At 52.2% G+C, this 13770-nt stretch overlaps 1 protein-coding gene across 3 annotated transcripts in view; it reads left to right on the top strand.

Annotated features, from left to right (window-relative positions):
- Positions 1-13770, top strand: part of MX1 (MX dynamin like GTPase 1) — a 36976-nt gene that overhangs the window by 19604 nt on the left and 3602 nt on the right. For all 3 annotated transcript variants that reach the window (XM_045036588.1, XM_023238713.2, XM_023238714.2), the window contains exons 6-14: positions 920-1074; positions 1693-1831; positions 2408-2606; positions 4015-4093; positions 5615-5737; positions 6104-6245; positions 9274-9432; positions 10612-10688; positions 12100-12348. In XM_045036588.1, coding sequence (XP_044892523.1) covers positions 920-1074; positions 1693-1831; positions 2408-2606; positions 4015-4093; positions 5615-5737; positions 6104-6245; positions 9274-9432; positions 10612-10688; positions 12100-12348 — 1322 coding nt within the window. The remainder of the gene's footprint in view (positions 1-919; positions 1075-1692; positions 1832-2407; positions 2607-4014; positions 4094-5614; positions 5738-6103; positions 6246-9273; positions 9433-10611; positions 10689-12099; positions 12349-13770) is intronic.

The raw sequence follows: 13770 nt of genomic DNA, 5'->3' as shown, positions 1-13770 counted from the left end.
CAAAACCGCTGTGTGTACCCCTCGCCCTTCCTGTGTAACAACGCTATCTCAAAGCCCGGTGGTTTGGCAGCATTGGTTTCTCGCGATTTGGTGATCAGCCGGGCAGTTCTTTCCCTCCAGCTGGCTTGGCTGGGGCCAACCGTCGAGGATGGCCTCGGTCACATACCCAGGCCCTGGGCTGGAAAGACCAGGCCTTCTCCCCATGCGGTGGCCATCCTCCTCCAGGAGGCCAGGCTTGGCTTTTTGCGTGGTGGCGGACGGGAAGGGAGGAGGATCCCCCAGGCGCAAGGTCTCAATCTCTACTGGAGTCCATTCTGTGATGTCCTGTCAGCCACGGGCAAGCCCGAGGTCGAGGGACAGACTCTCCGGTTGGGAGAAGGTCGCCCTGGAGAGGAGCGTGCGTGCAGTGACGGAAGGGAATACCGATAGATAAAGTTAGATCTTGAAATTGTCATCGTTACGGAGGCAGGAGCCAAATGAGGTCCCTTGATAGGATGTCAATGCCAGGGCTCGTTTTGCTCAAAACTAGCACGTTCCCCTCCATCATTTCCCAAACCCTGCCCCAGCGTGCCCATGTGTTTTTATTTGCTTTCATTTTGCTTTGTTGTTAATCTCCTAGTGACGTCAGGGGAAGGATTTAGGCGCTATGCCAGGAAGAGCTCAGGTCGGCCCCGCTCTGGCCCGGTGCAGGTGCATCTTTAGAGATGTTTCTCTTGCTCTCTCCACAAACAGTTCTGGCCACTGGCAGGGAGAACCCTGAATTGTCCTTTGAGTTTCCTTTTAGCCCCGGAAAAGTGAATCTCCTCCAGATATGCCTTATCCAAGCACGGCAGGTAGAAGGTGCTTCCGGAGGATTTGCTATAGGGAGATGCTTGTACTGTATGCTCTATTCAGGTTTTCTCGTTTCCCCCTTCCCTAGCCCAGAATGCCATCGCCGGGGAAGGACTGGGGATCAGTCATGAGCTAATCAACCTGGAGGTCAGCTCCCCTCATGTCCCGGATCTGACCCTGATAGACCTCCCTGGCATCACCAGGGTGGCAGTGGGCAATCAGCCGGCCGACATCGGACGCCAGGTACAACCTCGGTCTAGGGGGGACCGGGGCCGTGCCCTGGACAACAGCGAGTTCCGGGCTGAGTTGGGAGGGTGGATATCAGGAGGTGTGAAGGGGTGGGCTCCGTGGCCTCCACCAAGTCAGATGGAGATGTTCTGGGGAGCACGAGGCAAGGAGACAGAACTGGAAATCCATTTTACAGTGTTTCGGTTTTATACGGGGACCCATTTTTGGTTAGAGTTACATTTCGTGGCATATCGAAGCTGGCGTGTACAGGAAGGGGTTTTATGTGGGGAGAGAAAGCATTAGCAACAGATATGATGGCATTTTCATGTTGGCAAATGTTACCCAAGAGATTTAAGATCTAGGGCACCGTCATGCACTTTGTGGCATCTTCTCTTTCCCTGTGGTTGTCCCCTGTGGAATCCTGGGAGATAGTTAATGAGCTAAGGTCTGGCGGTTTTCCCCAGACCCCAGAGCTCCGTTTCTGCCACGGGAGACTTGGTTTCTTGTAACTCTGGCTTGAGAAATGCTGCAGGCTTGTTTCTTTCGGGGAGATACCCCTGGGACTTGGAGGTCCCAAAGCAAGGGCAAGGTCGGGACCTGTCCCCGCCCTCATACGCCTTCATTTTCTCACAGACCAAGCAACTCATCAGGAAGTACATCGTTAAGCAGGAGACAATCAACCTGGTGGTGGTCCCTTGCAATGTGGACATCGCCACCACAGAGGCACTGAGCATGGCTCAGGAGGTGGACCCCGATGGAGACAGGACCATAGGTAAGAAGAGGGAAGAACCTAGAAACCATAGGAGGGCTTTACTTGGCCGTGGGCTCAGCAAATGATGCCTCTGGTCTCGGCCGGACCCGTGTTTCCCCAAGCGTGGGCCAAGCCCCATCTGCACCAGAAGTAACTGAAGAATGTTTAGAAATGCTAGTGGGGCGCCTGGGCGGCTCAGTCGGTTGAGCGTCCGACTTCGGCTCAGGTCACGATCTCGCGGTCCGTGGGTTCGAGCCCCGCGTCGGGCTCTGGGCTGACAGCCCAGTGTGCCTCACTGGGAAGGTGGAGAGTCATCGCAATAGAGCATGAACTCTTGGACTGGGTAGAAGGGAAATTAAATGGCCGTCACATGCTGCTGTCTCTCTGGCATGAGGGCCAAGCCCTGGGTGAAGCAAGCCCCCCACAGCTGCCTGGAGGGGCATGCCGTCTTCCTGGGGCCTGAGCTGTAGTTCTGTCACTGGCCAGGGGCTCCACCTCAAACCGTGGACTTGGGGGTTGGGGGTGCCGTCGTGTCCCCACGAGCAAGGCTGAGAGGTAACTGCGAGCGCTCTCTGATGGAAAGTCTCCGGCTTGCAGGCATCTTGACAAAGCCTGACCTGGTGGACAGAGGCACCGAGGACAAGGTGGTCGACGTGGCACAAAACCTCGTCTGTCACCTGAAGAAGGGCTACATGGTCGTCAAGTGCCGGGGCCAGCAGGACATCCAGGACCAGCTGAGCCTGGCCGAGGCTCTGGAGAAAGAGAGAGTCTTCTTTGAGGACCACCCACATTTCAGGTACCCGGGGCCATGTTTCCGCAAAGGGCAAACCAAAACGTAGGCCCTCCATCTCTCCTGGGGAACATGGCTGCCGCCCAAAAGCAGACGTTCGCAGTGGGTGTGTGAGTGTGTCTATACCTTGACAATGCCCGTGGGATTTGCCCGGGAGAACAAAAGAGGAACTGACAAAGTACAGCAGAAAATAGACCTCCACGACCAGATAGGGAGGGAACTGGCTATGACAATTGAAAATAAATTAAATAGAAACACAAATACCGGAAGAAAACAGAAATACCTCAGAATAGAAAAATAATTAGAAAGCTCAGAAATTGACCCAGAGACATGCATTTGCTATATGATAAATGTGGCCTTTCCAATCGCGGGCCACATCAGTTTGATTATCTATCAGTCAGGGGCACTGGGGGAAATTGTAAATTTTATGTTATGTACCTTTTACCACAATTTTTAAAAATTGACAGATGTGGAGACCAGAGCCTAGCTGTGAGTGTACTTTCACAAACAGGCATGCCCTTTATCCTAAAAAGTTCTTTAAACTATAAAGAATCTATAATAACTCGGCGAACGCAGATTTGGATAGAGCGAGGCTAGGCCTTCCTTCCTCCAGGCAGCCCATGGTTTAGGTTCTTGTCTTGGGGAAGGGTGTGTCCCATAGTTCAATGTCATCCATACACCTACGTAGGTACGTGTCGGGGTATTTTTGTGAAATCCTATGCCGACACGCATTACGTAGACTTATGTGCATATTACCTACGTGAAGAAGGGTGTGTGTGTTGTGAAAACATATCCATAGGTGACCAAGTGTATCTTTATAAAGACCAGTTCTGTAGTCAGATGACATGAGACATATTTAAAAAAATGTTTTTTAAATGTTTATTTATTTTTGAGAGAGAGAGAGAGACAGTGTGAGCAGGGGAGGGGCAGAGAGAGAGGGGGACACAGAATCCGAAGGAGCTGTCAGCACAGAGCCCGACGCGGGGCTCGAACCCACGAACCGTGAGATCATGACCTGAGCCGAAGTGGGACGCTTGACCGGCTGAGCCACCCAGGCGTTCCAAATGTCACGAGCCATATTTAATGTCTCAGCTGGAAGGGATCCCTCTATACCATTTCTTAAAGAAAGCTTTTTATTTTAGTCCCGGTCAGCTGACATACAGTGTTATATGAGCTTGAGGTGTACAATTCTCTCCAACTCTATGCCATTTTTGAAGTGTCGGAAATAATGAAGACCCTGCCTTCGTTCCGCGCAGGGCAATTCTGCACATCTGTTGGGTATCCGCGGCAGGGCGCTCCATCCGCCTGGGAATAACTGGACTAGCCTTGCCTTTCCCTGCAGCAGAAAGCCGGCTTGTGTTTTCTGGCCACACCAGCATGCTTGTGCATGTCGTGTTCTCTTCTCCGTCCGCAGGGTTCTCCTGGAGGAAGGAAGGGCCACCGTGCCCTGTCTGGCGGACAGACTGACCACTGAACTCATCATGCACATCTGCGTAAGCACATGTAGAGCCGTCCGTTCTCTGACTCGAGTCCCACAAACCCAGAGCTAACCCGCGCGGGCTCGCTCACCGTCCGCGCGCACACACATCTCCCGGGGGATCTCGTTAAGGTGCAGGCTCAGGTTCGGCGGGTCTGGAGCACAGCTTGGGATCCTCGAGCAAGCTCCCAGACGGTGTGTGACTGCGGCACCACATGTTGGGCGGGACCCGATAGACTACATCCGCTTGGCCTAAAATCTCATGCGCCCTGCACGAACCTGTTCCTTTCTCGTTGCCAGCCACTACGGCAATAGCTTGACGATGGTCATGGTCATAGATTTCATATTTTAAATCTCTCCGTGGTTCTTTTTCAAGTTTGTCTGGACAGAATCCCTTTCTCTTTCACCTGTGCGGTCCCTTAAAAAGGTTTCCTTTGCACATATTTCTGTTGTACGCAGCGCTCGAGGAGTCCAGTGTCAGGTGCACTGGGTCCTGGTAGCCATCACCCACAATGACCTGGGCTAGGGTTGCGACCCTGGGCCTATCCTTTCTGGAACTTGATCTGTGGGTATTCATGGAAGCCCCGGTTCAGAATCGGTTTCTCCAGGGAGGTGCAGCCTCCGGCCTGAATCATTTTAGATTCTCAGCTCGAGGCCTGGGGGACCCCTCAGGGAGTATGAATTTGGGCAGCAGACCTGTTTGAGGGCTGGCTTGCGGTTACAGATTTTCGGCAGAGATTTTATGTCCTTCCGCTCAGCACCGAGTTCAGTCCCCAGGAATGGGGACAGAGGGCACGGTTATTCCTAACTCTTTGGGGTCCCAGCTTTGTAGAGTAAGAAGACGTTGGCTCATTAGAGTCCCTGCCTCGAGCAAGCCCACCGGGATTTATTCGTTGCCCCAGCACCAAGTGAGGCTCTGAAATGTCACCTCAATTTTTCTTTCCTACAAATGCCCTGCGAGGCCAAATCTGGCTGTACTCCCGCTCTCCCCGTCCGCCCCTGGGCACCCGTGTCACCTGTCTGTGCCTCTGAGTACCTGCCAGCTCATGGATACACTTCAAGGGATGCTTTTGAGGTGCCAGCCAGCATTTTTTGATGTTTGCGGTGGAAGAGGGCGCTAGCATGCGCCGTCCACCGTGTCGTCAGAGACAGAAGTCCCTGAAAACTTTAAATCTGTTCACAAAAGTTGTTGAATCTCAAATTGTCTCAACTGCTGCTTTTTCAGAGCCCACAAGACAGGTGGCCCTTTCTAATGTCCCTGCAGATCGTAGAAGGGGCTCTTCCTGGCGTTGCTTGGACAGGATGCAGGAACCGTGCAGAGTGGCCACCTTGGTGTGTCCCTGAGACTGTCCCCCCTCCCCCCAGGAGTGGGAATGTGGGGAGGCCTGGGTGGAGTCAGTGCCCGCTAATGTGCCTCCCTCTCCACCTTCGCTCTAGAGCAAGCCAGGAGGTCAGGTGTACCGTGCAGGTGGCCTGGGGGCTCCAGCTTCTTCCCTGTCCGTATTTATGTCTTTGCATTCTTTTCTGTTTTCCTCAGAAATCTCTGCCCCTGTTAGAGAATCAAATAAAGGAGAATCATGAGAAAATAACAGAGGAATTACAAAAGTATGGCTCAGATGTACCAGAAGACGAACACGAAAAAATGTTTTTTCTGATAGATGTGAGTATTGCTCGTAGCATCGAGTCGGAGATTCACACATCATTGTCCAGAAAGGGATCGTGTGCCTCATGCACTTTTCTCTCACTCCCTGAAAGCCGACCCAGGCTCACTGTGCCCATTTAACACCAAAGAGGGGCCAGGGCAGAGGGACAATGGGCAGTGACAGATGGTCACATTTGCCGTATGGATTGCTTATCACGCATGCTCACCCGAGACCCCGAGGGCGGTTGGGGGTGTGGGAGGGTCTGGTACCCCTGTCACGTGGTGAGGAGTCACTTGCCCACCCTCAGCCTACACACGGCCTCCAGACGACCCCACTTGTATCTGGAACATCTCTGCTTATACGTACGTTTTCCTTCTTAACAGAAAATCAATGCGTTTAATCATGACATCACCTCTTTAATACAAGGGGAGGAGTCTGTGGGGGAGGGTGAGAGTCGGCTGTTCACCAAAATCAGACATGAATTCCACAAGTGGAGCACCGTGATTGAAAAGAAGTTCCAGAAAGGTGAGTGCCAGGCACCACCCTAGGCCTGGCGAGGTGGGTCAAGGCGGGTGGTGCGGATGGTGAGGAGAGCCAGAGGAGGGGTGTGTGGGGGCCGCCTTTGCTCCGCCCCATGTCACTGAACTCAGGCCAGCCAGCGCCTGCTGCAGACTTCGGAGGACACCTAGAGAGAACACGCAGAGGAATCCGCCCAAGTCCGCCAGGGCTTCGACCGGAATCAGCCCTCCCGCAACAGTAGGGGGTCAACATGGCGCCCACCACTGCCTCATGCTCTTCGTGGTCAGCTGGCCGTGGCCTTGAAGCCCGTGTGTATCTCAGTGGATTTTGCAGCTGCAGCAGCGACGCAGGGGAAACGAAACATAGCCTGGACACCATCGCTACACCACCAAATTCTCAAGAGTCCGAAAAAGGTAGAGAGTGTGACCTGAAGTTAATTTTTTTAATATTTCGAGATGCTTGAAGTCAATCATATACTGGCCAGTGATAAAGCGGCAGCAGCCGAGGGGAATTTTAAGTGACTTTGCTTCTACTCGGGCAGCTTGGTGGCGGGTTCCATAATGTACCTTGAGCTGACTGGAGGTTCCGACTGGCCGCTGTCCTTGGCTTTGAGTAATGAACGTGAGAGGAGACATCGTGCCACTGTGGACATAATTCGACGGCCACGCCTTTCAGTCGTCTGTTCGTTGGCAGAGGGCATGGAGGGCAGGACGAGATAAATGACAGTGTTCCCTGGTGGAAGACTGGGGCGGTCACTTGCCACTTGCCATCTCTGCGCCACTCCCAAGCTGCTGACCGTGCTGCGGGAAGGGAACAGTCCTTCGCTTCCAGCAACCCCCCTCGTGCATGGCTCGAGGTAAGCAAGCTTATCACAGCATGCGGCCCATGAGAAAATAGCTCTCATTTTAAGATGCTAAATTCCTGCCAACAAGTTATCAGTTGCACGTCACTGGGTTCCCACGTGCAAGAAAATGCATTTGGACCCCTAACTCACCCCCTGTACAGACATAAACTCAAAATGATCAGAAACCAACCTGTGAGCACTGAAACTATAAAACTCTTAGAAGAAAACCTGGATTCTAACCTTCGTGGCCTTTGGATGAAGAGGCGGTGTTTGCATAGGACACGACATCATAGGCGACAAGAGAAGTAACAGACAAGGGGGACTTCATCGGGATAAACAACGTGTGTGGGTCAAAGGGCGCCACCCGCCACGCACAGAACCGGAGAAAATACTTGCAAGTCACACATCTGACAAGGGTCCAGTGCCCAGAATATACAAAGAACTCTTACAGCTCAACAACAAAAAGCCAAATAATCCGAGTTAAAGTGGACGAAGGATGAGAATAGACATTTCTCTAAAGAGAAGACACACAAATGGCTTCTGGGCTCACGAGTAGGCACTCAGCATCATTAGCCGTCAGAGAAATGCAAACCAAAGCCACGGGAGACCCCATCTCACACGCACTAGGGTGGCTGGTATGTTAACGTACCCGTGTATTGGTCTGCTAGGGCCGTCCCAACAGAGCACAACAGACTGTGTGTCTTAAACGACAGAAACCTACTTTCTTACAATTCTGGAGGCTGGAAATCCAAGATCAAGGTGCCAGCATGTTTCGATTCTCTGGAGCCCTCTCTCCTTGGCACGTAGACATCACCTTCTCCGTGCGTCCTCCATGGTCTTTCCTGCGTGGCTCTGTGTCCTGCTTTCTTCCTATAAGGACACCAGTCAGATTGGAGTTCAGTCCACCCCAATGACCTCATTTCAGTGCGATCGCCTCTTCAGAGGTCCCGTCTCCGGACACAGTCACGTTTCCTAGGTGCTAGGGGTTAGGACTTTAACATACCAATTTTGGAGAGATACAATTCAGCCTGTGGCAGCAGATGATAGAAAATGTTCAGCCATGGAAAAGCATGAAGGACGAAACATGCTGCAACATGGACGAACCTTGAAGACACTGTGCTGAGTGAAGGAAGCGAGACACAGAAAGCCACATGTGTTTTGGTTCCATTGATATGAAATGTCTGGGACAGGCGTGTCCCTAGAAATAGAGAGTAGAGGAGTGGTTTCCGGGGGCTGGGCAGGGGAGGGAAATGGGGAGGGAGTCCTGACAGAGCGCAGGGTTCCTTGGGGCGATAGAAGTGTTTGAGAATAAGCTACTGGGGACGGTTGCACAATTTTGTTAATGTACTAACAAATCACTGAGCTCTACGCTTGACTAGGTTGAATTTAATGTTTTATTTTTGAGAGAGAGCAGGGGAGGGGCAGAGTCTGAAGCAGGCTCCAGGCTCTGAGCTGTCATTACAGAGCCCGATGCGGGGCTCGAACCCACGAACCGTGAGATCATGACCTGAGCCGAAGTCAGGTGCTTAACCGACTGAGCCACCCAGGTGCCCTGACTAGGTTGAATTAAAAAAAAAATTTTTTTTTAAGTATATATATCTATTTTGAGAGAGAGAGCATGCGTGAGCAAGGGAGGGGCAGAGAGACAGGGAGAGAGAGAATCCTAAGCAGTCTCCATGCTGTCAGCACAGAGCCCAACGTGGGACTCGATCTCATGAACCGTGAGATCCTGACCTGAGCCTAAACCAAGAGTTGGATGCCCAACCATCTGAGCCACCCGGGTGCCCCATGAGGGTGAATTTTATAGCATGTGAATTTTATCTCAGTTTGTACAAAATTCCTACGAGAAAATATCTCCCAACCAAAAGAGGATACCTAGACCCTGATTCCTGGTTAGTTCTTTTTTTTTTTTTTTAATTTTTAAATAATGTTTATTTATTTTTGAGAGAGAGAAAGCGGGGCGCCTGGGTGGCTCCGTTGGTGAAGCGTCCGACTTCGGCTCAGGTCGCGATCTCGTGGTATGTGGGTTCGAGCCCCGCGTCAGGCTCTGTGCTGAGAGTGCGGAGCCTGCTTGGGATTCTCTCTGCCCCCGACTCATGTTTTTTCTCTATCTCAAAATAAATCAGGAAATGAAAAAGAAAAGCCCACAGGGTTGTTTTCGTAAAATAATTCAGCACCGTTCTTTTCCAGGGTACAAAGCGATATATAAAGAAATTGAGAAATTTGAAAATCGGTATCGGGGCAGAGAGCTGCCGGGATTTGTCAATTACAAGACGTTTGAGATTATTATCAAACAGCAAATCAGAGAGCTGGAGGAGCCAGCTGTCGACATGCTGCGCACGGTAACTGGTGAGTTCTTGATTTGGCTTTTCGGCGTTTTGTTTCCAGGCCCGGGAAAGGCTTGGATCAAAACCAATGAGAGCTCTCCTCCCCGGGGTGTTTTCCAGTATCCAAGAACCCAGTCAATTCTCTGATTCTCCGGGGCACCAGCTGGGTGTTCGACATTTGGAGTCAGTTCCGGCACTACCTGTTTTAGCGCCGACCGGACGGTGTAAGGGCTCAGCCCAGGGGACGGCCCCCAAGTCAGGCTGTGCTCCTGCCGGACAGGCTCTCGGGGGTTCCCACGGCCCCCTCCTCACGAGGTTCTATAAGTTGCCAGAACAGCTCACAGAACTCAGGAACACACTTGACTTACCTCTACTCGTTTATTTTAAAGGATGTACTTCCCCTTTCCAGGTTATTATAAAGGGCGTGAAAGGAAGTATAGAGGATGAGGCCTGGGGGGCGGGGTCCTGGGGCACATGCTTCTGTCTCGTGGAGTCGGGGGCGGGGGGCACCACCCTCTGGGCACGTGGGTGTGTTCACCAGCCTGGGAGCTCTCTGATCCCTGTTGTTTAGGGGATTTTAATAAGGTGGAATCAATGATCACAAAGACATAATCACTTATTAACTCAATCTTCTCCTCAGAGGCAGCGAGGTGGGATGGGGGTGGGGGGGTGGGGGTGGGGCTGAAAGTTCCAGGCTTCTAATCCAGGCTGATCTTTCTGGTGACCAGCCCTCACCCTGAAGCAGTCTGGGGCCCACCAGGAGTCACCTTCTTAGAACAAGAGATGCTCCTGTCACCCGGGAGTTTCTAAGGGATTTAGGAGCTGGGTGTCAGGAACCAGGAGCACACACAAAATACACTTTTCTCATCGTCCACACCTCTGGTCGGCTCTGCGGCTGAGATGGTTATTCCACAGTCTCAAAATACTCTATTTATTTGAATCCTTTTTTTTCCCCTAATGTGTATTCATTTTGAGGGAGAGACAGACAGAGTGCGAGCGGGGGAGGGGCGGAGAGAGAGGGAGACCCAGAAACCGAAGCAGGCGCCAGGCTCCGAGCCGGCAGCCCAGAGCCCGACGCGGGGCTCGAACTCACGGACCGCGAGATCATGACGTGAGCCGAAGTCGGACGCTCCACCGACGGAGCCACCCAGGCGCCCCAGCCATCTATGATTTTGAACGAATCTTGTTTTCCTTTCTTCAGATATGGTCCAGCTTGCCTTTGCAAATATTTCGAAAGGAAACTTTGATGAATTTTTCAACCTCTACAGAACAACCAAGGTAACACTGACCACATGCGATTTAACCAAAAAAAAAAAAAAAAAAAAAAAAAAAAAGTCAGCCTGATGCTAGAAAACAGATTTCTTAGATGAAGACCATCCCAACTTTGTTGCGTACGCAGAGAAGCAGAGAATCAGGCTCAGTGGCGAACTTTATTAGTGGCATCACCAGTGATCCAGGGGAAGAAGCAGTAAGCGAGGCGGACTCTGGAAATAAATGTTTAAAATCACAAAAGAGAGCCAGAGTTCGTGGAGAATGGCCTCATCTGAGGGAAACGGCCCCAACCCTGCAACTCACTGAGGAAGCCACATATACACCTGGCATTTTCCGAGAGTGAGGAGTCAGGAGGAAGCGAGGCCCCCCACATCATGCAGCTGAGACCCGAAGCGTCTACCCTCAGAAGCAGGGGCTCCCCCGGCGTGGTCAGCTCGGCCGCTGTAACGGAGCACCGCTGGGCCGCTCACCCGAAATCCCAGATCAATGTGGCGTATCTGGCATCTGCCGCGGGCCCAATTCCTGGCTTGTGTGATGGCTGCCAGGACCGTGGTATCCTCCCAAGACAGGGAGAGAGAGAGCCAGAGGGAGGGAGGGAGGGAGGGAGCACTCTGGTGTCCCTTCTTATAAGGACATTGGCATCATCCGTAAGGACTTCACTCTCATGGGCTGGATCTCCCAACCCCCCACCCCAATGCCATCACTTTGGGGCTTAAGCTTTCAACTTAACGGATTTGGGGAGACACACACTCTCGGTCCCTGGCACCCAGCACCGCTGGGAACACTGGCTTGGCCTGTCGCAGGCTGGGGTCTTGGGGCCTGCGACTTAAGCTGCCCGGGCCTCTGGCTCCTTATCCACAAAATACGACTAAGAATACCTTGTTTGGAAGGTGTCACGGACACGGAAGAAAATGTCTGGGGTGCACCTGGCCTTATGCATCATAGTCGGTGGCTCCCAGTGGGCTCTGGGGAGGGCAGATACTTTCTGTGCGAGAGATCTATTCCCCGACCTTCTGGAAGCCAGTTGCTGTAAATTGCAGGAACATGAACCCTACGGAATTGAATGGATTTCAATTTGGCCCCCGTTTCACCCCCGTGATCTCTGTGATGGGCATAGATACTGCTGATGAGACGGGAAAGCCCCCAAAAGAGAAAGAATGTGAGAAATGAGGCCCGCAAGCAGAGCCCGTGCAGGTCCCCAGGCTCGGGGCAGGGGGGTCGGGGTCTGGGCGCGCTGCCCGCCCCCTCACACCCCGCCGGGGAGGGAGCCCCGTCCTAGATAAGCCAGCGTGGGGTGCGCAAGGCTGTGGCGCGTTCCAGTAGGAGCCGGTTGGCTGCAGGCTTCAGGGAGGACCCCCTCCCTCGACCCGGCGATTTGTTTCTGAGCGAACTTCGTTCCGCTTCTCTCTTGCCCTAGTCCAAAATCGAAGACATTAAGTTTGAACTGGAAAACGAAGCGGAGAAGTCGATCCGACTTCACTTCCAAATGGAGCAGATTGTCTACTGTCAGGACCAGATCTACCAGCGGGCGCTGCAGAGGGTCAGGGAGAGGGTTTCGGAGGAGGAGAAGAGGAATAAAAAAATAAACAGTCCGATCTCTGAAGAAGTTTCTTCAGGGAGCGTCTCCTTGTGTGAAATCTTTGAGCACCTGCTGGCCTACCGCCAGGTAAGTCTGCAGGCGCCTCAGAAAGGCGGCTTTCGTTCCCTATACTTTTCTTGTGGATGCCTCTCTCTAAGTCTCCGGGGCTCTGTGTGGTGACCGTCAGCCAGCCCCGTGTGCCCGGCCTCCGTGAGCCCCCGTGGAAGCATCGAGCCTCGGGCGGAGGAGCCGAGGCTAAGGCTCGGAGTCACTCACGTCTGGTTTTGACGGGCTGTGTGGCCCTGGCCAAGTTGCTTGACCTCTCTGAGCCTCAGCTTTCTTCTCTGTAGAGCGGTATCTCCTCACCGGGTTCTTGTGAATACTCTGGGAGCTGAGCGTGGGTGGAGCCCTTGGCTCGGGGTTGGGACGTGATGGCAGGAGCCACTCGCAGAGACACACGCTTTCGTGGCTACTGTACATTTCCAAGCGTGTGAAAAAGCAGTCTAATTCACGCTGGGGAAGGACGCACAGCTGTGCTAGAGCCGTTGAGACAGGTCAAAACCTGGACAGATAAAGCCAATAGTCATCTTTTGGCTTACGAGATATCTCCACCAGGTCACTGTTTGGATGCTTTGTGGCAGTGTTTCTTTTTCTTTTTTTTCTTTTTAGATTTATCTTTTTTTTTTTTAATTTTTTTTTTCAACGTTTATTTATTTTTTGGGACAGAGAGAGACAGAGCATGAACGGGGGAGGGGCAGAGAGAGAGGGAGACACAGAATCGGAAACAGGCTCCAGGCTCCGAGCCATCAGCCCAGAGCCTGACGCGGGGCTCGAACTCCCGGACCACGAGATCGTGACCTGGCTGAAGTCGGACGCTTAACCGACTGCGCCACCAGGCGCCCCTCTTTTTAGATTTAAATCCAAGTTAGTTAACAGAGCGTGTAACAATGATCTCAGGAGTAGAATGTAATGATTCACCACTTACGTGTAACACCCAGTGCTCGTCCCAACAAGTGTCCTCCTTGATGCCCCTTTGCCCATTTAGCCCATCCCCCTACCCAATGCCCCTCCAGCAACCTTCTGTTTATTCTCTTAGGGTAGGTAGCCTCTCTCTCTAGGTAGCCTCTTAGGGTTTGTCTCCGTCTCTGTTTTTATCTTATTTTTGCTTCCCTTCCCTTATGTTCATCTGTTTTGCATCTTAAGTTCCACAGACGAGCGAAGTCATATGATGTTTTCCTCTGACTTCTTTTGCTTAGCATAACACACTCTAGTTCCATCCACGTAGTTGCAGATGCCAAGATTTCATTCCTTTTGATCTCCGAGTAATACTCCACTGTAAATATACCACATCTTCTTTATCCATTCGTCCATCGATCGATGGACATTTGGGCTCTTTCCAACCTTTGGCTATTGTCGATAGCGCTGCTATAAACATGGGGGTGCATGTGTCCCTTCGAAACGGCACACCTGTATCGCTTGGATAAATGCCTAGTCGTGCAATTGCTGGGT

Source organism: Felis catus, chromosome C2 (genome assembly GCF_018350175.1).
Source record: "Felis catus isolate Fca126 chromosome C2, F.catus_Fca126_mat1.0, whole genome shotgun sequence".
NCBI lineage: Eukaryota > Metazoa > Chordata > Mammalia > Carnivora > Felidae > Felis > Felis catus.
The sequence above is the reverse complement of the archived record's forward strand: the minus strand, read 5'-3'. Positions and strand labels throughout refer to the sequence as shown.